The sequence below is a fragment of the Hipposideros armiger genome, unplaced genomic scaffold (genome assembly GCF_001890085.2).
Source record: "Hipposideros armiger isolate ML-2016 unplaced genomic scaffold, ASM189008v1 scaffold_1404, whole genome shotgun sequence".
In the NCBI taxonomy this organism is placed as follows: Eukaryota; Metazoa; Chordata; class Mammalia; order Chiroptera; family Hipposideridae; genus Hipposideros; species Hipposideros armiger.
The window spans coordinates 187,659-213,843 of NW_017732754.1; the positions used below are offsets into that span (position 1 = coordinate 187,659).

Sequence of the window (26,185 nt, forward strand, 5' to 3'; positions counted from 1 at the left end):
TCACCATAACAAAAATCAACCAAAAAGCTGTCTTGCCTCACTACTCTTCCAATCATACTTAAACAAGGACAAGTATCCTGTAGCTAGAGAAAAAGTTAGGTGTTCATTTTGTATATAGAACACAAACCAAAACCCTGTTATTTCTCTCCTTTACACAAAACAAGCTGGGAGAAGAGCCCAAAATTAAAAGCTTGGAAGTGAAAGGTTCACAAAGTCTCCCCAGTACCCTAGTCAAATCTTAATGTAGGCAGCAGCCCCCTTTTTCTCACATGCAGGCTGCAGGGACAAATGGCATCGCAGCCGCACGTAATGAGAGGTTGCTTGGGACGCCTCGTGCTTCTCTACCCGTGACTTCTTCCTATGAAAATGATCAAGCAGGGGGAAACATGGCTCTGCCTTACTCCCCCCACACACATAGATAGAAGGCCAAGAAGAAAAACGCATGACTGTGCCCCGACAGTCCCCTGGGTGAGATGGATGGGCAGCTATTGAAATCACTAGGGGAATCATTACACAAAATGCCCTACGCTATAGGCTTCAGGATGCCATTTGGTCAAATACAATTGCTCCCCTCTGGTTTCTATATCGTTAAGAAGGCCCAAACCTGGAACTGGTGGCAAATAGGCCAGGGGCTCCTTTTTGTTCAATGGGGAGACTTTAAACTCTTTTTACATCCTAGAGTTTAGATTATACCAGGACAGAATACACCACACTGAAATCTCTTGGTGTGAATAGCCCGCTAGCTTACACACAAGACACAAACACCACACTCACATACACGAGTAGTGCACACAGTTACCAAAATGAAATGAGATGAATGGGTTCAAAAGACAAACTTGCGTAGGGCATATAAGAAGATTAAAGCCCATTTGATCTTGGTATTCCAAGTATACTATTAAAACCAGAGCTAAACTTCCAGCCTTCAAAGTAATAGCCATGACGGTGACTGGGAGTGAGGTGGGGGTGGGAATGGGTACAGCCATCTTTCAAGCCCAGACAATGTTTGGATCAGACCACGCCTAGTGCAGTGGTTCCCAACCCTGGCTATGCATTCAAATCATCTGAACTTTACAAACTCCTGAAGCTCAGGCCATATCCTAGAGAAATTAAAACAGAATCTTGGGGCCAGGATTCAGAAATTTGTATTTTCTAACAAGCCCCAGGTGACTCCAAAGTGCAGCCAAAGTTGAGAACCCATAGTGAAGGAGTACCACACTGTTTATTTGGGAGAATGAAGTTTTGTCACAGAAACTGAAAAACTGTGAATAGCATTAAAATCTCCAAAGTCCCTGAGAATAGGGAGCATGTTTTCTTACTAAAAAAGGTGTCCTCCTGGCACATAAAAACTCCCTCTGTAGCAGGGCCTTATATACATATCAGGGCCTATATAAACAGGAGAGGAGCATCTGAAGCCGCCTACAGTCAGCAGGGACTTGTCAGGAGAGCGTCCAAGTCATCCTCGGCTGCTGTTTATCTATTGGGTAGGAATCCTCAAGTCCTGGCTTTCTATGGAAAGGCCCTCTTGAAAGCAAAGTGAGCCCATCATGTAGATAGGACACAGAGCAGAAGAGAGGGCAGAAGGGACAACCATGCAAAGCGTATCTGAAGGAAGAAGAATGCAGGGTTTGACTGGCCTCTCGCTACCTTGTATCCAGAGGCATAAGCATGTTCTGGCTTGTACTTACATTATTTGGGGGCTCAAGGACATGGTATCACTATATGTTGCCTGCTTCTGAGACAAGGTACTGGAATAGCCTGAACGTTCACAAAGGGTTTACAAGAAAAATCCTCCATATCGGGATTGGCAGAAGTTACTGAACTGTAAAGGACTTCTCTCTCCCTACCTCATATGTTCTTGGAGGTTAAACCTGGATCTGACTTTGGGATGGGGCAAAAAGGGAAAGAAGTGATAGAGATGCTGCTTTTGCAGTAGAATCCGCAGTTATTTCACCTTCCACCCCATTTTCTAAGAGTTTAAACACAGACCATGCAGACAGCACCACGGGGCTGGTGGGATGGGCAGGGCAAGACATTCACATGCAGGAGAAGCAGGAAACGGAGCAGGGCCTCACCCTCTTGGGATGAGTGCGATTTCCTTTCCTGCTCAAGGCCCTTCCACTCATAGGCGCAGAGACTGTTTTTCTTGCCTGACTTATCTGAGTCTCCCTGAGTCCAGAATCATTTAAGTGAGAACAAAAGGGCCCTGAAACCTTTGTTCCAGGACTATCTATGCAGATTGGTTAGGTTAAGCAAGAACCAGGAATTTAATGCTGTTTAGCACAGCCCATGGTTGAGATAAGCAGATTTCTCTCCGTGCCCCACAGGGAGACAGACACTCCTGGGCCCCAAGAGGCTTATTACTATTATGTATGGTACATCTACCATGATACTTTCAGTTCACTATGTCTTTTGCCCCAGGTGGATTAAAAAAAGTGACTATCTTCCCAGAAATCACAGCTAAAGAAGGGCATAGCAGCCTTACAGTACCATGCAAAAAATAAAATGGTCAAAAGAAGAAAGCTGTAGACATAAGCATGAGGAATTCAGTCTGAGATGAGCAGCACATGGAGAGGAAGAGACAGAGATTTTTCAATCTACGACTCAAAAGCCCCCCTGAGAGATGTACGTACTTAGCTTCCTCCACTACCTCCACCTCAGCGTGAGCAGTGATTGGTTCATTGGAGTGGGCTCCTGTGGGGTCATCGACATTCAGTTCTCCATTGGTTGAGCTAACCACCTGAAACAGAAAGACAGAGTGTGACAGGCATCCTGGCAATAGGAGCCTCCTGCCAGCACCAGAGGGTCACTAAGGGATAGCTGGTCTCTAGGGTAGGTGCTAGCCAGGCAGTGTCTGGAACGTTTGCTTTCCCGGGCCAACTGTCCTAATTTAGGGAAGGTCCCCAGATCCTATCATGTGAGAACACAAAATAAAATGATGTAATCATATAATAACAACTTTCATACTGAATGCCTATGTCAAGCACTCCGTTACACTCTGTGTGTGTGTGTGTGTGTGTGTGTGTGTGTGTAAATTTAATCCTCATAAAAATCCTATGAAATAGGTCATATTATCATATTACTTTCTTTAACTCTACTCCTCTTAGTTTATTATTATTATTATTATATAGACTCAGTGATGATGTTAAAAAAATTCTAAAGAGGAAATTAATAGTGGGCATCAGAAACTATAAGCAATCACACTTTCCTTCAGAAATCTCTTCATGGCTTTGACATCGGTTTGAAGTTACTCAAATAAGCCTGCCACGTCCTCTCTGATGAGAGGGGAGGCCGTAAGGAAACGCTTTCCTCGGAAGACCAGTCTTATTTCAACAACCTTTATTTCAGGTTCAGTGTTATCCCATGTCTCACTGATGGTCCCCGAATTGTAACTGATGGCTCTCACTCCTGTCATCTGGTTAATGTGGACCCGATCAGGCTTCTCTTGCTTGTGCAGCTGCTTCTGCCACCTGGTTTCATTTCCAGCATATGATTCCTGTTTATGTGGGTGCTGGGGAGTGGGACAAGGGACCCCGCTGGATAAACCACTCTGCTGTTAAAAGATCTTGGCTGAAACATGGGAGAGAACCACAAAATAGAATAAATGGTTCGGATATCATAATGACCTTGGGTACGTAACTTCATCTATTTGAGACTGTTTCTTACAGTCGATGTGAGAATTATACAAGAAAAGGAATGAGACAGTGCCTAGGACAATACCTGGTGCATAATCACGGAGACAGCATAGCACAATAACTCAGAAATGGGCTCGAGACTTAGTCAGCCCTGGGTTTGAACCCTAGCTCCACCACTTACTTGCTGTGGGTCCTTGGGCAAGATCCTCAATCTTTCTGTGCCTGAGCTTCCTAATCTGTAAAACGGGGAGACAAGGCTGCTTACCTAATTGGGTTACTGCGCAGTCAATCCACAGAAAGTGCTTATCCCAGTGCCATGTACACGGCAATGGCTCAATAAATGTTCATATTGCTGTTACTCTCCCTCCATAAATGTCTATTTACTCTTAACTCCCTCTAGATCTGGGGTCCTCACCGGCAGTTAATTTCCAAAAATTTCCTGCATAGTCTAAAGAGGAAGGCGGGGGGAAATGTTTGGTATAAGGAGTGTTTGGGGTATTTATTCATAGAGGAAAGGGCAGTCAAGGTGAATACTACTTACTGGCTGTCTATTCCCACCATTTTTCTGAACCAGAAATATTTGTTGTCCTTAATAATACATGCTTTGGAAAAATTAAAACGATGTTGTATGGTTAAAGAAACCTAAAAGATTAAATTTGGACTTACCCAAGGGAGACCCAAATTTCTGCTTGTGATCAGATTTAGCATCTGTGATTAATGGAACCACCCAATCTTATTCATCTCCTGACTTAATAAATACTATATAACATTATCTATGTAGAATTCTTGCCAAAAAAAGTTTTGTCTGAATCTAAGTATGATGGAAAAAAATTGACAAATCCAAAATGTGGGACATTCTATAGGACAAGACTGGACTCTTCAAAGAAAAAACATGTCTTAAAAATCTTTTTTTTCTTTTACGATAGGGGTGACTGTTATAGATTAAAAGAGATTAAGAATTAAGAGACTGAAAGAGACTGAAGAGGCATAACAACTAAATGCAATGCATGGATCTTGATTAGATCTTGAACACTACAAAATTAATTTTGGGGACAATGGAGGGAAATGTGATATGGACATTAGGTATTATGGAATTATTAATTTTCCTAGATATGACAATGGTGTTGTTGGTTACATGAGAGAATGTTTCTGTTCTTAGGAGATGCAGGCTGAAATATTTTAAGATAAAATGTAACGATGACTGTAAATTACATTCAAAGAGTTTAGCAAACACCTCTCCACCCCCATCCAACCCCTCACACAGAGTTAAAGCAAATATGGCAAAAATCTTAATAATTCGTTAATCTAAGTTAAGGATATACACAGGTTCACTGCACTCTCCCCCCTCACTTTTCTGTAGATTTGAAAATTTCAAAATAAAATGCTCGGAAACAATAGCAAAAACAAAAGGCTGAGAGAGGGTTTACTGAAGGGAGAACCACAACTTCTTATGCTAATGCTGTCCTGTTAATTTCCTCAGCCTACATTTGCTTCTTGTGGGCACACTCTGGCTGCATACTAGTGATAATGCTGAGAATTCATCCTGTGAGCACAAGGGTACAAGAGAAATCATGGTAAGTTTCCATTAAGAAATTGTTCATTAAAACAACTGAGCAACTAGACAAGATGTGAAATAAAATGTCTGACCTCAACTGAAATGAACACAGCAGGAGTAAGCACCAAGACTGCGAATTACCCGGTAACTCTGGGTCCTGGTGCCTGTTCATAGCGTTTCACGTGTCTCACACTCTCTAATTTCTCCTTGCTATCAATTGCCACTTGGCCCACAAACAATGTCCTTGGGCAATAGAAGGAAGAGATTATCTTCATTTTACAGACTAGACATCTTGTCTGTATCAATGAGGATCTGGTCGCAAATGAGTCAGGCACAAATGGGAACCTTAACACCAGTTGTCTAACCTTAAACTTAACGGTGCCTAAAATACACTTGGGAATCAATCCAGGCCTTTTGGGCATCCACGTACTCATTTCAGGATGGAGGTATAATCTGAGGTACCACTGAATTGCTGCTTAGCTGTGCAGTGGAACGAACTAGTGTAGGTGAGCAAAGAGCTGGATTCCCGTCTTAGCTCTACCACAACATCCTCTGTGAGCCCTGGTTTCTCATTCTTAAGACTATGCCAATAACCTTGGTCCTAGCAATCTTATAATTACTAAGTTAAATACAGTGATATCTAGCAATAGATATCTAGGAAAATGGTATCTAAGAAAGCAATTTGAAAAATTATAAAGAACCTAATGAACGTAATGAACTATTTGTATTTTAAATACTATCACTTATACTTTTTCTACTGAATTTTTTAGTATAATTTCATTAAAAAATAAGTTTTTTGTATAACTGAAATACTGACATTTATTTTGCTGTAATCACTACTAAAATTAATCCCATATTCCTCTGTCTATATCACACAAAAACAAAGTAATTAGTATCTTACAGGATTACCTATGAAAGAGACTAAGGTGAAATACTATCACGTAATTAAAAATTATAAAGATTTGAGCAAAGTAAATAATAGCTAAATGTTAAATGTGTTTGTTTTTTTGTAAAGATTTTATTGGGGAATTGGGGAAGGGGACCAGCCAAGTTGTTGTTCTTCAATCTTTGCTGCAAAGGGCGCCAGTCGCCATCTGGCTTCCTGTCGGCAGCTCATGGCCTCTAAGCTCAAGGTGCTGTGTTCAATCTTAGTTGCAGGTGGGCATAGCCACCATCTCATGCGGGAGTTGAACCAGCAGCTTTGTTGTTAACTGAGCCATCTGGGTGGCAGCTCAGCTCAAAGTGCGGAGTTCAGTCTTAGTTGCAGGGTGGCGTAGCCCACCATCAAATAGGCAATCTTGTTGTTACACCAGCTGAGCCATCTGGCCACCTGTTGGCAGCTCAGCGACAGCTCAGCTTGGGTGCAGCATCACTGGTCCATGTGGGAATCGAACTGGCGACCCTGTTGCTCAGAGCTTGTGCTCTTAAGCCAACTGTTAACCAACTGAGCCATTTAGCCAGCCCTTAAATGTCATTCTTCAGTCTTATGCCCTTGCATGGTCCTAGATATTTCTAGATATTTCCTATGTTTTAATTTAAACAACTTTAGAGTTATACTGTTCTTTTTGAATTTGAACCTTCCACATGTGGAAGGTCTGTGGAGATACTGGAAGGGTGGGAACTGGAGAGGTCTGCCCATTAAATAGGTTGAAATGGGAGTGTCCATGTGCCTTATAAGATCACACTTCTCATCTTGGAGTTTTGCACTTCCTACCAGGTCATGGTATCTGCAGGTCATCAAAGTTAGGCCAAACCATGGTTTGACCACATTACCTTTGAAAAGTGAGACAACTCAGAAATATAGGGGCATCTGTTGTGCTAAAAAAGGTACAACTCATAGTGCCTTTATGAGTTTATACAAATTGGGGCTAAAATCAAAGAGGCAGATATAGTGAGGAGCAGCAGAGCTTAACATAATATTAGGGAAATGGCATAACTGCCTGTCCCCTATGTCAAGGAAGCTGGTAGAATTTAGTTTATATGGAGTTGAGGGATGTTGCATTTGTCAAAAGTGCTGCCAGAAACTTTGACTCCAATTCTAATCTAAATAGAAGCCCTCCCAGTGAACAGTAGGAAACACTGTCCAAATGAGCACCTTTGTGTTCTAGGAACACAAATCTAGTAAACGAAACTGACAAGCTTGACTGTAAAGTGTTTCCCTTTTAAAATTATTATTTATCTTTATTGTTTTTCTAATTACAAAGTAAGCCTGTGTAGCATAAAAAAATAATCAGAATGTTAAAAAAGACAACACAAAAAAAGCACAAGTTTCCAGTGATGTCATCACATGGAAGTGGCTAGTGGTAAATCTGGTGTTGTTCCTTGAGAGCAAGGGCATGCAAAGTATTTACATAAAAGGACAAATAGTAAATACATTAGGTTTTGTGGGCTATAGAGTCTGTGTTAAAGCTACTCAACTCTGCCACTGGAGCATGAAAGCAGCCACAGATAATATGTAAATAAATGAGTGTGGTTATGTTGTAATAAAACTTTATTTACAAAAACAGGCAGAGGGGGGGCCGGCCGAGTGGCGTGATGGTTAAGAACTCGCTTGGGATGCCAGAGGGCCCCGGTTCGGATCCCACATATGAGGGCCAGTGACACTGCCCTCTACAGCTAAGATGCTGAACAACAGCTCAACCTGGAGCTGGGCTGCCGTGAGTCGCCGGCGACGGCGTAGGCTGCAGTCCCTGTGGCAGTGGATTGCCATGGGCTACCGTGAGCGGCCAGCAGCCGCAGTGAGCGGCCGTCCAGAAGCCGGCGACTGATCTGCCTCGCCAGAGAAGAGCGCAATGATGGTGCCAACTTGGGCCAGTGAAGCAACATCCTCCACAACTAGACTGAAGAACAAAACGACAGCAACTTGTCTGTTCCCCTTTCCCCAATTCCCCAGCACTGTTCCCATCCCCCCAATTCCCCAATAAAAATCTTTAAAAAAAAAAACAAAAAAAAAAAAACAGGCAGAGGGTGGAATCTGGCCATTCAGAAATTTGAAGCTATGCTAAATCCCGATCCTTTCTGTGTACATGGCTGTTTTCTTTTTCTGGAAGCTTTAAGGATCTTCTCTATGTGCTCAGTGTTCTGAAATTTCACGATGATGTACCTTGGTATGGGCACTCAGTGGACCCTTTTGGTCTGGAAAGCAGTCTTTATGAGTTCTGGGAAATTATTTTATTAATGATTCCCTCCCCTCCACTTTCTGTTCTTTCTCAGGAACTCCCATTATTTAGAAATTGGACCTCCTGGACCCTCCTTAGATCTTATCTTGTTTTCTACTATTTTCATCTCTCTGTCTCTTTGCTATACCTTCTAGGAGACTTCCTCACAAATTTATCTTCCAAACTATTGAGTTTAAAAATTTTGTTTATGTTTTAACTTTCTAAGAGCTCTTTTTCTGTTTGTTCTTAGAGTGTTCCTTTTTAAAATAGCATCCTGTCCTTGCTTCAGAGTTGCAGTATCTTCCATCTCTGAGGATATTAACAATAAGGGTGTTTTTTTTTTTTTGGTTGTTGTTGCTGTTGTTATTTGCTTTGGTATCTATCTTATTAAAGTCTTTCCTCAGACATCTGATAATCCTTGACTGCCTGCTCATATTTCAAAGCGTGAGATTGCAAAGTTAATTGACACTTTGCCTACAGGACTGGGACTTTTAAACCATGGATTTCACTGTAGAATGACCTGGCTGGGCCATTTCATCAGGAAGACCCTGTTGTCAGAATGCTCAGATGCTTTCTTTCCGGCTGGTCAGATTCCCCAGGGTCAACTCACTCTCCCACCTAGAAGGTACACACCCGGCCATCAGCATTCTGAAGCACTAAATGGGGAAAGCAGGCAGTCAGTATACACACACTCATTCAATCTCCATTTTCAGGCTAGTACTCTGCCCTCAATGTGCCTTGTACCCCCTAATCCAGAGAAGATCCTCTATTTTGCCTTTTCCAAAGAATAAATCTTTTGTTGGGAAGTGGGGAGAGCATCTAGGGATCTCTGGCTTCTTAAACAGATTTTTAATTAATCTTCTTTATTTTAGTACACGCCCCTCCACAGACACGCCCCCTCAGAGAAGGCCAATTTCTGAGCCTTTTGGGGATTCCCCTGTGTAAACACGCTCTCTACTTTCCCCTCTGTTGGCTAAGGATTCAGTTTTCTTGAGCCTCCTAAGTCATTTAATAATTGCCCATCTGCTTTCCAGCTTCTAACATTTTGTTGCTGTTGCCTCTTCTCCTGTTTTCTCCATCCTTATATGGATTTATGCCTTAAAAAAAAAGCCCTTTATCATTCTTTTAGTGTTGTTTCAGGAGGAGGTGAGTCATCTGTGTGTTCAATCCACCATTTTTACCTAGATGTGCCTATGAGGTTTTTAAGGGGCCAAAGCTGTCTCCTAACTTCCTGTGAATAACAGGATCTTTAGTGAATCATTCCATGTAAAAGCATATCCTAGACAACCACGCCTATCAAGATGAATTTCTACATGCAAGAGGTTTGTCTACCCCTTGGTAAGAATTTGTATTTGATGGTTCTGGGTTCACTCGTGTGCCCCAACTTGTGGCGTCATTTACCAGTATGAGAAACATATTTAGGTTAAGAATTAAGACAGTGACATATAAGAAAAGTTAAGAGACACACGTACTTAAGTACTAGAGAGAACAGAGATTCAAAACAGTCCAAATTAAGTAAAAAAAGTTTTCCAAGACCATACTTATTCCAGGAGGAAAAAGAAGTAGCCCAACTTCTTAGGTCCCCACTCAGAAATAGCTGGCTCGGACCAATATTCTCACCTTATGTGCTAAGGCACGTATCGTCATGGAATGAGCTACACGTGCAGTCCTCTATCCAAAAAAAATACTTTTTTTTTTTTTAACATTTCAGATCTTTACAAATCACAGACTTGACACTAACAAACTTCTACCTTGATTTTTTTTTTTATGGTTTATCGTGAGTGGATCAAGGTTTAAGCAGAAATCAGTATCAGAAATCAGGGACATTTCTTAGTGATAAAAACCAGCAATCCTCTCAACAAGCGATTCTTTTAAGTTCAAGTAGAGGCAGCAAATCAGCACACAGATATTCAGTTACCTATAGAAGCACTTCAGCACTGCTATTAAGTTTCCATTTTTAAAAAACCTGAGTTTCAGAAGCAAGCCAACTTTCTACCGGCCAGGTTGGGAAGGCCAGGAAAAGGCAATAAAGGCAGTAAGTAAGTACCTGCACTGATCCCCCATGGCGGTCTGCAGCCAAGTGAGACGTCAGGTATGAGGTATTGGTCTGCCGGCTGGGCTGGATGTCCCACTCTCCTCGCCGCTCTGACGATGTGGTCTGCTCAGGCATTAGGAAGCATGAGAGCAAGATATGGAAGGAAAGGTGAAGCAACAGCAAGCAATAACAAAATCAAGTACATTAGTGTCCCCGAGGGTTTTGTATTTGTTTTAGATTTTAAATTAACAACTGCTGCAAAGCACTGAGAAAACGTTAGCTTGGCTACATTCATTTCAGCCTAATAAGCCAACACGCGACAGTCTACAGCACACCATCCTCACCCAGACTCAGGGGGAAAAAAAAAAAAATCACCAAAAGAGTGAAAAAATAAAACGTCAGAAGCTGGAATCACCTTTTAGCTTCTATATTAGTAAAATTTCAGTGGCCACTAGGCAGACCAAATTCAGAATGTTAAGATTGTTGGACAAAGGAACAATCATCCTTACAAATCATTTCAGACTAAAGATCTATCTAAATAGGCAGTAGTCAATACAGAAAATTCCTAGCATTAGGAATCCAGGTAACATGCGTTTTCCTTAAATAGGGAGCCCACTACTCTCAACATAAACCTCCACGAGACTTGCAACTCAGAGAAAAGGAGCAGTGACTGGAATATGCCTTCTTAGCTAAAAGAATGAACAAAGTATCTCTTCAAAAGCAACTTCACAGGTCAAGAATATGAAAAGATGGGGGGAAAAAAATAAGGCTACAGTGTTTTCCTGATTCCTCTAGATAACAGCCTCTAGTCTAGAATGAGAAAAAGTTGAGCTATGACCACTATGAATTTTCTTCTAGAAAGCAAAAGGCAGATATTTTCTCAGCAAAAGGAGGGCTTTCAATTCAAACCCTTTTTGGGTTCTGCTTTCACTCTGCTGTCATTCAGGCTGTCTTCATTCCTTCTTTACATGTTTTTTAGATCTCACACTACTCTGATCTTGCTCGTATGTGATTTTTGTTCTGAAGAATCTGTTTAGGTGCCTCTTCTCCTGCACCAGATGGCCGAGGAAATGTTAACATCATGCTGCTCGGCTGTAACAGTCCTAGGGCCCTACAAAAATGAAAAATGAGGCGTTGGAGAGGCAGCAATGAGGGATTGGTAAATCAAATTTTAATTGCTGCTGGTATAAACAGCAGCAGGGGTTGGGATGTGATATTGCTGCTCTGCATGAAACCAGTAAGGATGATATAAATCTTAGAAATGCTCACAGCTAAAAATGTTGTATTCTATAAAAAAGAAAAGGAAGAGTGAAGAAGTAGTGTTCTGAGGCTCCATGTTCACTCTCCCCCGTCTTTTGACAAGAGGAGTTGTTTAAAGCTCATCTGTAAGTCACCAAAAAGGCTTTTCTTATTTAAAAAAAAATAATAATAAATAAATAAAAATAAAAAAGCCTTATACACCAGCTAGAACTTACTCATCTTCTTTATTAACAAAATATGAAGTCACATTATAAAGGATCCTGGCCACGTTTTCTGATGCTCCTCAGGCAGTGAGCATATTCTGTAAGAAGGCAGCTGTATTCACTTGCTTGCTCTATATACTCTTACAAAAGAGGAGTTTGGTTTTATACTGCTAGTCACATTCGGGAGAATGAAAAATTCCCCAAATATACGCCCGTCCTATTATTTCTGCCAACAGAGGTTGAGATGTTTCCTTTTCCAAAATAAGACTGTGGTTTATAACATAATCCTAACTATTTTATATAATTTATTGACAGGATCAATATCCTCAGAGAACTTAATCTCATTTATTCTCACTGCTAGAGATTTGATAATAAATCTGTTCTTCTAATATTATATCTATAACTAATATCTATAGAGATAGTCTCTACAATTCTCTCTAGGACTTTTTTACTTTTTGTGATATTTAAGAACAATAGTTAAGCTCCCAAACAACTATACAGAACTGTCAGTTCTCAAAAAGTTTAAATGCTTAAAAAATATCCAGACAGTTATAAGCCATTTGGTGTTGTTCTGAGTTCTATGATACGTGTTCAGTGCAATTACTTCTCTCATGAATGTTCTGTTTTGCTTTTGTTTTTAAAAGCAGACAAAATTGAAAATGGCAAGAAATGTACACAAAACACTCATGTGCTTTTAAGCTTAACAAAACCCTGGACAGCTGATCAACAATTATTTCCATTTTTACTAAAATACATATCAGAAGCGTGGTTTGATTCTACTGTCTGACTCACAGGGCTGTGTACTTATTTATAGTCATTCTAGCTAAATAAATAACTCTTTGAAAGAATTAAGATTTTTGTCTAAATAAAAATACTAAGACATGTTTCAAAGGCCTAAAAGTCACACTCCATCTCTATCCTCAAGGCAACGTGCTACTTATCTTTTAAAGAGAGAAAAATACTGTTAACATTCCCGCCTGCTTCAAAAATGCTTCCACTGGAAGAGGAAGAACACAGTGCACCTTTCTGCTGCCTCTCAATACCCTCTATAGCCACTGAAAGCAACCAACCAAGTGAGACGTGAACATGGGGTTGTTGGGTTTGTTTGGGAATTGCTTTCCATCATAATGCTAAACTCTATGGCTATTCTTTTCTGGAATTTAATGCCTTGGATTGGTATCTAAAAGTTGATGGAGTAGAAAAGAGTCATCTGCCAGTTTTGGAAAACAACGGAGTGCCTAGGAGCTGGATGAAACCAAGGCATGTCGACAGCTACAGCATTCTGCTGGTGTACTTGCCGCTGAAAAGTATTCTAGGCGGTGCAGTGTACAAATAGGTTATGATTAGGAATAATCAGCACAGGAGCTAGTGATGCTAAGCCAACCAGTAGAGGAAATAGGCATGTAAATCCTTCCCTCTTACAGATCATTCATGCACACGTGTCTATCTAAGGGGCTATCAGGAGCATCCACGGATAGAAGAGTCATTCAGCAAAATCACTCTCTCTGCATTACTTGAAAGGCAAAGGTCCACACGGAGTGTGTAAATCCCCAAAGGCAGAATCAGGAACTTCAAGCAGTGGGAATTCCTTGGGGGAAGCTTTAATATCTTCAGTTGTGATTGTATTACCTGCGTGGAAACGCTTAGTTTACCATCCAGGAGGTGAGTGTAGAAAACAAGGAAGCAGCAATCCAGCATAGCATAAATCAAAGGCAAAGCTAACAAAAAAATGCTTCAGGGAAAACATAGAAGCCTGGTATAAAAAGCCAAAATCACCACCAGTGCCTAGGGCAGAGGAAACAAGTCTCTCCCAGCAGTCATTGGCAGGCATCAATGGACAGACAGTGAGGAGAATGACACTAACAAGGGGGCGGGACAATAAGTCTGAAAACCCCTCAGATTCCACCCCATCTATGGCTTGAAAATGATTTCAAATTCTCTTTGGAGAAAAGCTACTGCTCTGAAGCAAGGGTAGGCAAGCATCTTTCTCCTGTTGTAGCAAACAAATCACCAAATTCCATTCTTTATATAGTTAGTTTGAAAAATTAATTTAGATTATTCACAAAGAATTCTATTTCACTTTATGGTTCCTAAAATACATTAAAAGTTGCCTGCCATCTATACAGAACATTTTGGCCTCCATGTCAGTCTTCTAGGCTCATTATATAGTCTTCAACTATAATTAACAAAAATAGAGACTGGATAGTACCAAAGGTTAGCGATGAACACACTTAGATGACACTGTCTTATCACGTTTCCAAGATAAAATTTTACCTTAATGTAGTGGGGTTAAGATGAAGAAGAAAGAACGGGGCAGTCAGAATGGTAAAGGAAGCATCTTAAGAAATTTTGGGGGTATAATGAACCTTAAATGTGAAATGAAAAAAAGCTGGTAAGGTTATTGAAATATATACTTCAGCAAAATTAAAGACATCCTTCTATTAAGCTCAAGAAATAGAACCAATTTTCCTATGCCAGACAGGGGTAATTCCATGCAACCTGTCTCATGCGCTACACATGACTTCCTGTATTCTACATACTCGATCATGTATTCCGGGTGTTTGAAAATCACCAATAACAACCTGAAGAGATTATTACCAAGCTCTATGCTATGGAGGCCGCAGAGATTACAGTATCAATTCTGTGAAGCTCTGAGAAAAATCACAAGAACAGTCCAAGAGGTTTGAAACTCTCTCCTCAAACCCTGCCCTATTCTTATTTAAAATGGTATAAGATACTTCCCTTAGGGAATCATGATTTATCTAAGAAGGATTACTCTAGAATCACCTTCCTACAGGGAGGTGTCTCAGAACAAAAGGTATCCACTGAAATATAAAATGTTAAAAAATATATACAGGCAGAAGAAAAATTTTAATATGGAATAGAGAATTAAGAGCAAAGGTGTGCAGCAGTGATTAGGTGACAGAATGGGAGAAACTAAGAAAAAGTTTGTATTTTAGTTTTGCATTTGTTTGTCTCAGTGTCCGCCTTGGAGTTAAGATCGCAGAAATGAGGACAGCCAGACCCAGTCTGCACTGAGCTCTATGCTGGAGGGTGCAATTTCTACACCTGAGCTCCTGCTAGACAGCAGGTGGCAAGTTAGGGAATTACACACAGGTCACAAAGAAGCAAATTATTTCTGAACCATCTCATCTGCCCCTTTAACTAGCACACTCTGAACCTTGCTGAGAATGAAGCAGTATTCTGTAAAAGGAAGTGAATGAAGAATTAATCAGCTTTTGCTTTTTTTAAGGCTACTGGACTTGAAAAAAGTAATAAAGATGTTTATTGTATGAAGATCCCTGACCATCTTGACTACTCAGCAATCTGGCCTAATCTCCCCTTTGGAAACGCTATGCTTATAACCAGCTTCGTTCAGTAAGCACCACAGCATTAAACCACAACATATTCTTCTGAGGCTGTATATCTCTTAAATCTAATCCCTTGGAGTATAGATACAAATACAAAAATAATTGCGAACCACTCTTTTACCGGGGGCACATTTTCTTTAGAATTCAATATGATTTGACCCTTTTAGGTATTACTTATTTCTTGTGTGTTTATAAGGTACTGAGTTAGTTTAAATATGGCTCTTCTGGAAGGATGAGGGATCAGCGTTACTGATTTTTGATTTGTATTTTCCTTTCTAGTCAAACTGGAGAATCTGCAAGTGAACAGTTCATCTACAAGAAAATTATAAAGCATAAACCCTTTCCTTAAACATATGCTGTGTATATAAAAACAAGTAAGTAATATTTTGGGATTCAGTATTATCAGGGATAGGATACCATGCCTGGTAGAGTTTAATAGCTCTTGATGGACAAAAGGACCCTTCATTGGTTCTAACCTAGGCCAAGTACCTCTTCCAAACCTACCAAATAAAAGGAGCCAAGGGGAAGAAATGTAAACTATCAAAATTGCTGAAAAACAGTAGCATATGCCTGTGTAGCCTTTACCCAAGCAAGGGTTGTCACAAGCTTAGACTCAGTTTCAGTTCTGAAAGCAGGAAGCGTGTTGCTGCATGCACATCCCAGTCAATGCAATATTCTATATTTAGCACGTCGAACAAAACCTTCCACACTGAATAAAACCTTCCACAGTACAATATGCTGCACTCCAACATTACATCTCTGGATACCTGCAGAGCTTATTTCCTGATTAAATGTGATCAGAAAATGCAAGGGAAGCTTTGCCAGGTAGAAATAGGCAGAACTACTGAAGTTTTCATCCCCTCCTGAGGGATGGGAACACAGAGTTCTTTAGAGAGGAACCAAAGCCGTGGAAAGACGTAGCATCTTTAGAATTGGGAAAGGACAAATGCCAAGGGTAAAATGACAGAAAAAACTAACCCACTGGGATCTTTCTAAATGGATTTAGCTTTTAGGAATATTTACTCTAACCAAACTCATGATTTAATTATAGTTTTCTAGCTGGGTAAAATTAATGCCCCCAAAATTTGTTCTGGTATTAAAATAGTTACAAAAAAATAAAATAGTTTTAAAAGACAGACCCAATATAACTGAGTTTAAATGGGAACTATATTTGGGATCTATGACTGTATCTAGAAACCAAACAGTATTCAACTCACTATACCTACAATTTTAGGGCAAAGCAAATTTTCCCTAAAAATTCTCATCATGATGGAGAATATAATTGCTTGAACTTACTTGGCAGCAAGAGCCTGCTATGCCGAAAGGTTTCTAAAGCAAAGTTTTGATCATATCACCCCTGTTCAAAACCTTTCGCACCTACTCCCTACTGAAATGAAAAGTACCATTTCTCCAGCCCAGCATTCCAGGAGCTTCATTAAATGGCTCCAACCTATTGTCCTAGTCTTGTCTCCTTGTCCACACCATAAATTTTAGCAAAATGGAACAGGCTAACTTGTTGTTGTCCATATTTCCTTTTTGCTTGGAATGCCTCTTTCATTTCCACTTAATTCTTCTAAGAGCATTTCAAATATAGCTTCTTTCATGAAACTCTATCATGCTCAGACTAGATGATGTGTCTCCTTCTTCCAATCTACGATGATAACCATTTGCGACTTGGGAGGCTTATCTGCTCTGCCAGTGTTATAGGTACCTGGCTTATCTGCTTGTCAGTTCCTTGAGGACAAGGACTCCTTACTTATCTTGGAATCCCAGGACATACTTTCACATAGTAGGTCCTCAGCTAGATTTACTGAGTCAAAGTTCCTGAAAAAATGTTAGTTGTCACTAAAAAAGTTAGCATCTTTCAATCTCATTCAAGGAGAGATTTTACTTTCTTTTGCTGGTTTTGAAACTTGAAGAAAATTAGTCTAAAAAATCATGCTGCTTTCAATCCCTAGAGTTATAAATGGGACAAATTTAGCTACAATTTTTCTTAAAAAAAAAAAAGCATAAGAAAACAACCCTAAAGATGGGACAAAAACAATGAGAATACAGACTAAGATACAGTGTAAAGGCTGAACAGACACTAGAAATCCATTTCCCCACCGCACACAGGGCAGAAAGAATTCTACCCGGCAAGGATTCAGAATCCTGCTGGGAAGGAGGCGGTGTAGAACTTGTATTAATGTGCGGAATTTCAATCCCTGAGCAGCCATGGGATACTAAAAATACTAACAGGAAAAAAAAAATCAGAGAGACCTTCAAGATTCAACTCTTCAAAAGGAAGCTTACTGCCTTTCAGATGAGATTTCCTAATTACATACACTGGTTTAATGACCTTTCGCTAAAAAGTACATTGAAATTCACTGTACTTTTACTCAGGGACTAAGTATGACCTCATTTACCACCCTGGCAATTTAGGTTTTCAACCATCTTTTTTTCCCATACTTTTAAAATCCATTCAAAACAGCAGCATTGATTATGAATTCACTGAAGCAGAAAAGACCAGGAAAACTAAAGGAAACACATTTTAGTTTTAAAATATTCCAAAAAGCAGGAGCAGGCAGATACATTGATTAGACTTCATTGACTACTTAATTTATTTCTCCATACCTTTTCTATTTAAATGCATTTTTCGTTATAAAGTAATACAACTTCATTATAGAATAGTTTGGAAAAATATTACCCATAATACTACCTCTTCCAACACTACTTCTGTTAATATTTTGGCATTATTTCCTCTCACTGATTTTATCATCTTCTCTTTCCTGAGGGGAAATCATGAAGTATTTCTAATTTTGCATTTTGGTTTCCTCACTATAAAAACCATAAGGACTTCCATGTTGCTACAATTTTCCCTAAATATTCTTTTAAGTGGCTACATAATATTCCACTGAATAAATGGATTACAATTCACTTTTTATAACCCAATTTATTCTAAAGGATTTGAGCTGGATCCATAAGCATCCCCTTATAAATGATTAATGGGTCATTTCTAAAAGTTTGCTACAAATGACACTGCAGCAGTTTTATGCACATAACTTAATCTATACCTTGGGTTGTTTTATTATGATTGATTCCAAGAAGTAAGATTATTCTATCAGAGAGGACAGTAACTTTATTAAATTATTTTCTAGAGAATTTGTAACAATTTGCAAAGAACAATGTGTGAGTGTCAGTTTGTGCGCCTAACACTTTCTAAAAAGGAGGTAGAGAAAAACTGCAAAGCCAACAGTATTGTTGTCATATCAGAAGTCAAATTATAATTCTTAGCCAACTACTCTGATTAAAGCATGTAACTGTGGAGCCAATTAGTATACAGTTTGTTAAACCCTATCTTTTTGCCTACCTTCTCCCTCTTTTATCTACTTTCTATAATACATAGACTTCTTTCCTTTACACATTTTTTTCTTACCTGCCACGCCACACATTTTGCCAAGAGCATGTACTTATTGGTGAGTCTAACTATATTTGTGAACGTACTTCACTGTATATACGTGTGTCTGTACTTCTGCATACTATTTTTAACCTATGTACTTTCACATGTGCGTCTGTGAGGTAAGTGTTGTTGCATTTTATTGTAGAAATGTCTGTGAATGTAAAAATGTGAGGAGGAACAAGCTAATCTGATAGGTGATAATGACTGTGTGTACGTGCGTGTATGCACGTGCATGTACATAGGCACATATGTATATGTTTATCTCTTTATTACTCTTTGCTTATTTATCTATGGGGGGGGGGTCCTTGTTTTTCTCTTATATTATGATTTAAAGATAAAAATCAACATACTCATTTCCTAATCAGTTACCCTTTTCTTTGAATGTTGTCAAATTTGTTGATTTTTTTGTGCGTGTTTGCCTCCTCTGACTTTAGGCTGAGAGGGGTCCCTCATCTAGAATGCTAGTTTCCCAAATCATGAGCACTGCTGGGTAGATGACATGGCCTTCTCTGGAGAGGCCTAAAGCAAAGCTGAATCTTCACTGCAGGTCCATCTCAGATCTAGAGATGTGAGCCAGTTCTAGAGTTCACCGGTGTGTAGGGACAGAGGTGGAGTGGAGGTGCCAGTTCATGCCCAGGTTAACTGCAAGTCCAAATTACACACCCTTTCTAATAAGCAAGGAAAAACCAGCATTGGCAAGAGCTGCACACTGGACTGCAGATGAGACCCAAACGGGACTGGCCTGTACATCCTGTGTGTCCAGCAGGTCCTTTCAGCCAACAGGCTCTGATAGGCTCAGATTCTCTCGAGTAGATGCTTCATGTAAGGCACCTGGCTACATCTCAGTGCCATTACACAAACCCTGACAAATGCTAGAATGCCACTTCACACCAGTGAGAAATGGCAACCCTGCTGTCTTTAATTTCAGTATGTACATTTAAGCAGAGAAGCTGAAGAATTTGGGTTTTCACATTAGCCACAAATAAAGGGAATGTCCAAAACAATGAAGATCCAACGCATACCTGATTTCGTAGAGGCTGTTGTTGTGATGGCCGATCCCTGTGTGTGTGGCTTTCTCGAGTTATTGCAGATGCACCAGAGTCTACATGAACTGACCCTACTGGAGTAGGCTAGAGAAATATAACAAAAAGTCACATGGGGAACACAGGTCCATCTTAATGCCTCTGCAAAGAACAGCATCATTCTAATTCTAATAGAATAGTACTAACTATAATTTTTAGCCACCAATGGCAATTTCAAGTCTTCTTGCCTTCTCAGTTTGCTTATTTGCAAAAAGCAAGCAGCTTGGTCCTCAATAGTTCATCGGAGAGTAGCGTACCTTTGAAAATAAAAACACACACCCTCCGGTGATGTTTGTTAGCATGCTCTCAGGCCTGGTGTACCCTCGGCCAGAAGAGCAAATTCAAAAGTCTCCTATGGTGCTGGGTTCCACTCCTACAGAAATCAAGCACTTTAACAGCTTATGTAGCACCAGCTTCTGGATCATTCAAATGAAACGTCTTAAAAACTGCCTTAAATTCCGGTATCTTAGGATAATACTGGTCATACGCTTAAAAACATATAAACGGAGTTACCCCTACTTCCTGACTCTAGTAAGAGCAATCTATGGCATCACCCTGAAAAGGCTGGTGAATGTAAAGTCTACAGTCAGAGGGATGTATTTTTCCATCGATTTAAGCGGAAAGTCTGACAAGTAAAGGGGTGAGGCAGTGCTGGTCTGAGGTGAGAAGTACAAAGAGGATACTCACAATAGGCCTCCCGACCCAGTCATAGGCATAGTCGAAGGTATAGCCTTTCCTTTCAAAGAGGTCTGTGAAGAGGGTCCGCAAATACTCATAGTCAGGTTTTTCAAAGAAGTCTAATCGCCTGACATATCGCAGGTAGGTTGCCATCTCCTCTGTTAGGAAAGAGGTGAGAAGCCATGCTCATTAGCTGAGTGCTTCCCACGGGGAGAAGCTCTGGGCCACGCAAGGAATACTGTACAGACTAAGTGACACTGGTGTTTTCTTTGTGGACCTAATGGAAGTGACAAAACCTATCTTGGCCTAAATAACAATCAAGAGAATGGAAGTTTCCAGGAGAGCACCTTTATCTAGAGATACCAAGTCATGGTCTGCACCTACTTTAAAGCTTTAGTCACATTGGCTACAGTGTCCTCTTAGCATCCTACCTGGAAAGTTTTCACAGAGCGCTTCAATTGGAGTGTTCCTTTTGGTGTCGCCAATTTTTTGATATCTCTCTTTTAACGTATCCGCCTGTAGAGAGTAAAGAGAGAACATTAGTTGGAAACCAGTGCTAAGTATGGGAGGTCCAGTGTGTTTGGGGACATAATGGTTGTTTCACTCAAATGGGCAGGACTTTAGCTAGACAGTCTCAATTGTTTTTTTAGCACTAACAAATAAGAACTGTAATAGAGATGATGTATTTACATATGTACAAAACATCTGCTCTGTTCTGGAAAGTTTTACGTGCAAATATATTTAGTAGTCTCAGATAAACACCATCAAATGTAATGAGATGAGTGGCTGGGAAGAAAACAACTCATATAGCAATATTTTCAAAATTGCAGGAGCTTAGTAATCTCCCGTGGCCACTGGGGCTCAAAAGTGATTCAGCTTTCTCCTTCTTAGATCAGCTCTATGATAAGACTAAAAATATTGCTAACCCAAGTGAGGACAGACAGATAGATGGTGCCACAGCATACTTATCATGAAACTGAATAGAAAAAAAGAACAAAAAGTAGAAAAAAACGCCTTTCCACAATGTGGTTCCAGAGGGGGAAAGGTTACCTACGATACAGGGCTAACAGACAGATTTGATGTATGTCAGTGGCTCAAAGCAGCCAAGTTTGCTTTGCTCGGGGTTGTAGACAGAGGGCTCCTGGAGCTTGGACCAACAATGTGACCTCACGGGATCCCCGTGAGGCTCTACCTTGCCTGCTGCACCCAGCTTTAAGCAATAATGTTCTAAAGTAAGTTGGAGAAATTTTATGTCTTCAATTACCTCAAAAATGATTCATGGACTGTGAGGAAGCTTCAAGCAATTAATAATAATAATACACACACGAATGCACTGCCTGGCTATATGGTGAACAAATATGATGTGAAACTATTTGACAACTGTCAATATCAATGAGGAATTATGTATGACTAGGAGAAGACTACGGAGGAGATGTTAAGAGAGGAATTTAAGGGGAAAGAAATAAAATCTTCCCAAAGGGAAGGGATAGAAGCCTTACATTTTAGGACGATGTCCTAGAGAGCACAGCAAAATCAATCATTCTGCCCTTCTGGAAAGAGGGGGGCAGGGGGAGGAGTGTGGGAGTACCCAAAGCTACTGATTAAGTTTTTTTCCATATGAACATGTTGAAATAAATTACAACTCAAAAATTTGTTTCACACGGAACTATCTAATGGGACTTAGAATGAGTTAGAAGCTTACCATTTCCTAATCTATAGCCAGTGGCAGAGAATAATTATAATAGTTATAATTAGTAGTTAACTGACACAAAATGTACTGCAGTGACACTCACCTAAGGAAGGCTATTTTAAACTACATGTCTCACAAGGAATGGCTATTGTCTGCATAGGCATTTATTCAATAAAACACTTGAACAGCAATGTTAAACCTGGGTTTTCATTTTAGTTCAGGTGGGCGCTTAGCCTATGTAGGATGAACAAATATTTTCCAGTTCCCCTGAGGGGCACACCAGTCTTGCTGGTAAAATGTGTAGCAGCTGCTGACATCAATTTGTTCCAGAAATTCCCCCACACACTGGGAACACTCGTCCTGCTACGTAATGGTAATGGAGGAGGAATACTGACAGGGAAAAGCAGTACTGGCAAAGCTGAGAAGGAATGAGGGACGAGATTATGGACAATCCCAAAACACGGAAGAAGGATTCAGAAGGGGAAGAAGACAAATGTGAGCAAAACAGAGCTTCCAAAGCCCAGGGGAGCATTTACAATATAGACTAATGTAACCGGTCCCTGCTTCTCATCTCTGTAGCCAATCTTCCTTATTGTGCTTCTTGCAGACATCAAGTCAGCAACCCCTTCATGGACAACTGAGTATTGAAACAAAGCCCTCCATTGAGCACTTTCAAGGATACCTTGAGTCCTTGCCAAGGCAGGCTGCCTCGAAGGAAATACATGAACATATGGCCTAGGGCTTCCAAATCATCCCGCCGGCTTTGCTCTAAAAGGGAAGACAGATCACACGTTACATTTGCAGTTACTAAGCAGAAAAGGGATCAAAACCAAGCAGTCCCTTTACAAACCCTTCTGACCTGGAAATGTTTACTAATTCTTTGTATATCTAAACCAGTGATAGTATTATATTTTAGATCAAAACCAAAAAACAATGTGTACCTCCTTTGCCTAGATCTGTCACAGACAAGTAAATATCAAGTGAAAAGAGCAAATCCTAAGCTAAAACCAAGCCCAAATCACTAAACAGTGAGTAACTGTCCTTCACTCAATGGTGTCACCTTCCTGAAAGTAAGATTAATTTAAATGAAACATTATTTCCAGTATATGAGCTACAATTACCCTTGGTTACCATCAGGGAAAGTGGGCAGCAGATTAAGCAGCTGAAGCTGTTCAAACAGTCCATTCTGGCAAGGCCTGCAAAGACTCAAACTGCAGAACGCCTAGCATATATGAGTAGTGCTTTTTATGCGTCATAAAAAATTAATAAAAAAACTATTATCAAAATTTAACTTGACATAAGCAAACATCAACACATAATCTCTCAGCTCCATTGATCTGTACCATGTTCCATAGCCACCTTAAGAAAAATTTAAACTGTATTACTAAGGTGCCCTTTATGGGCACATCAAACAGGATCCATGCATTCTGGGAGCTTATCCTATATAACAAGTTGCTGGGGGGTTTTTTCTTTTAATTGGAAAGATTAAAATGGTAATGAACTGTGGAATAGTCAGTAAAAAATGTAACTTCATCTCAGAAAACATCCTATATCTCCTTTGGTTGTCAGACTGAATATAAGTAGTACATGCCTCCATTTCTTTCTTTTAAAAGATTTTATTGGGGAATTGGGGGAAGGGGAACAGACAAGTTGCTGTTGTTTTGTTCTTCAGTCCAGTTGTGGAGGACGCTGCTCACTGGCCCAAGCCGGCACCATCATTGCGCTCCTCCCGGGCGAGGCAGATCAGTCGCCGGCTTCTGGATAGCCGCTCACGGCGGCTGCTGGCCACTCACGCTGGCTGCCGGCCACACACGGTAGCTTATGGCAGCCCACTGCCACAGGGACTGCAGCCCACGCCGTCGCCAGCGACTCACAGCAGCCCAGCTCCAGGTTGAGCTGTTGTTCAGCATCTTAGCTGTGGAGGGCAGTGTCACTGGCTCTCACATGTGGGATCCAAACCAGGGTCCTCTGGCGTCCCAAGCCAGCTCTTAACCAACACGCCACTCGGCTTGCCCCATGCCTCCATTTCTGATTTGCCAATTATAGTTCATCTCAGTCATTTTATATGTTTGATTTTCAAAATCTAGTTTAGGGCTTTATCAAAAGAAATTACAGATGCAAGACTAAGGAGTTACCTTAAACTTGACTGTGCTTTCACTGTGCAGAAAGTAAAACCTAAGAAAATCAAGGAGACAGGGAAAGCTACTCAGCCATCTCAAAACAGAAAAGCACAACACGTGTAACTGCGGCCACCAATTTTGGGCAATTTGCATGAAAAAGAGTGAAAAGTACTCTACAGGGTAGATGAACAAAGAAAAGGCAACTTTCTAAATTGCCGCCTAAAGTATAATAGATTTTCGGAAAAGTGATGGCCAGGGGAAAGGGGAGGCACCCTGATAAGATATATAACTAACATAAAATTAGTTGATGCACATCGGTTGATATAATCTTAAAAAGAATAAAACAGGAAGACAGAAGCTTTTGTCTACATGGTTTACCCGAAGGATGCAATAAATTTTATACATAACTGAAAACAAAGTCATTAGACAAAAATAGTTTAACAGAGCTTCAAGATACACAAAAAAAGAAAGAATAAGCAAGGTGAATTGAGGCCTCCAACAAAGCAGGTCAGACAGAGAAGCCACACCCTGCAGGTTCTCACACTACATCACACCTACTCATCACCTCTCCATTTTTATAGTCACTTCCTGTAACACTGGGGCCCTAGGTAATAAAAAATTCACTGGGCAAATGGTTGCAATTTAGTAAGTTGAGCGCTAGAGGGCGAAATTCTTCACATTTTCAATATTGATCAGCCCTGCAGGAAAAAAGGCCAACTTCTCTTCAGAGCAAAGCCAATTAATTATAAAATGAAATTTAAATAAATAAATAAATAAATAAATAATAAAACACATTTAAGCCCACAGGAATAAATAATAAAGTACCTTTCAAATACTGAGAATCATGAAAAATAGCTGTGGAATATGAGATAACAATGTTTCCAGAGTCAGGTCATCTAGATTGTGGCCCATTCTTTCCATTAATTTAATCTATGTGAAGTCAGGCATGGCCAAGTCAATCTACTTTGTGCCTAAATTTCCTCATCTGAAAATAAAGTGGTTGATTTAGATCATCTGAAAAGTCCTTTTCTAGCTCTAAACTAATCTATGATAATTTAATCCATTAAGGCCTTTTAAGAAAAAAAAACAGAATGTGAAAACCAGAGCCATGCTTTATTTCCATACTTCTTTGAACAGTCCACATTCATTCAAGTCAATATTTCCACACACCATTGTTTATTCATGCAAGCCATTTTCACTTTCAAAGAAGGAAGAGTTCAACACCAATGAGACCAGCAGGAACAAAATTCTACACCACACAGGTTTGCTTTCAACCAATTTAGAAACACATGCATGGTTTACATGCATCACATCCCTGGTTTTAGGTTAAAAATATTTTGTTGTAGTAAAGGGGCTAAGTGACGCAGTGTCCTCACTCTAACTTCAACCATGAAAGAACACTTAATGGGCTGCCTCAATCAGCGGGGGAAGGTAGCTAACTGGATAGGGTAATGTCAGGTTTAGGAGGCACCTTCCCTTGTTCCCTTCCCTCGCAAAATTAATAGGCAATTCTTTCCAAATCATTTGAAGACGCACTTCCCTTTTTCTTCATCACAACATAAAGGATGCTCCATATTTAAAAATCAATAGGATTAGAATTCCTATGGAAGCTTCTCTAGTTTGAGACCGTGGCCAGAGTTTAAAGGACATTTGACAACCATTTATATGTATTCTAATACTAACAAAATATGGTGACAGGTTATATCTGACCTGAAAAACTCTGGAGCTAGGAAGTCCAAGTCTGGATATAAACTCAAAGAAAGTTCCAGCAGAAATGGCTACCTACACCAAGAGATGAAGGAACTCAAGTCTGACAACAGTAGATACTTAAAACATTTTGTTGAATAAATGATAATTATCATTATAGAGTCTCTAGTATAGAGTCAGGCAGTATGCTAAACACTTTAGATGTACTATGTCACAGAACTTTATGATATAATAAGGTACTATTATCATGCCCAT

General features: G+C 40.1%; 1 protein-coding gene across 4 annotated transcripts in view; it reads right to left on the reverse strand.

Annotated features, from left to right (window-relative positions):
• The window catches only part of CSNK1G1 (casein kinase 1 gamma 1), a 76,327-nt gene that overhangs the window by 10,584 nt on the left and 39,558 nt on the right, over positions 1 to 26,185 (reverse strand). The window contains exons 4-10 of one of the 4 annotated variants that reach the window (XM_019633783.1): positions 22,786 to 22,871; positions 20,845 to 20,929; positions 20,423 to 20,571; positions 19,676 to 19,783; positions 10,393 to 10,503; positions 3,814 to 3,868; positions 2,653 to 2,737 (exon numbers count right to left, since the gene is read on the reverse strand). In XM_019633783.1, the coding sequence (XP_019489328.1) occupies positions 2,730 to 2,737; positions 3,814 to 3,868; positions 10,393 to 10,503; positions 19,676 to 19,783; positions 20,423 to 20,571; positions 20,845 to 20,929; positions 22,786 to 22,871 (602 nt within the window). In that variant the 3' untranslated portion in view covers positions 2,653 to 2,729. Of the gene's footprint in view, positions 1 to 2,630; positions 2,738 to 3,813; positions 3,869 to 10,392; positions 10,504 to 11,468; positions 11,492 to 12,302; positions 13,473 to 19,675; positions 19,784 to 20,422; positions 20,572 to 20,844; positions 20,930 to 22,785; positions 22,872 to 26,185 lie in introns of those variants that run through there. The other 3 variants (XM_019633785.1, XM_019633786.1, XM_019633784.1) reach the window with 3 other exon arrangements.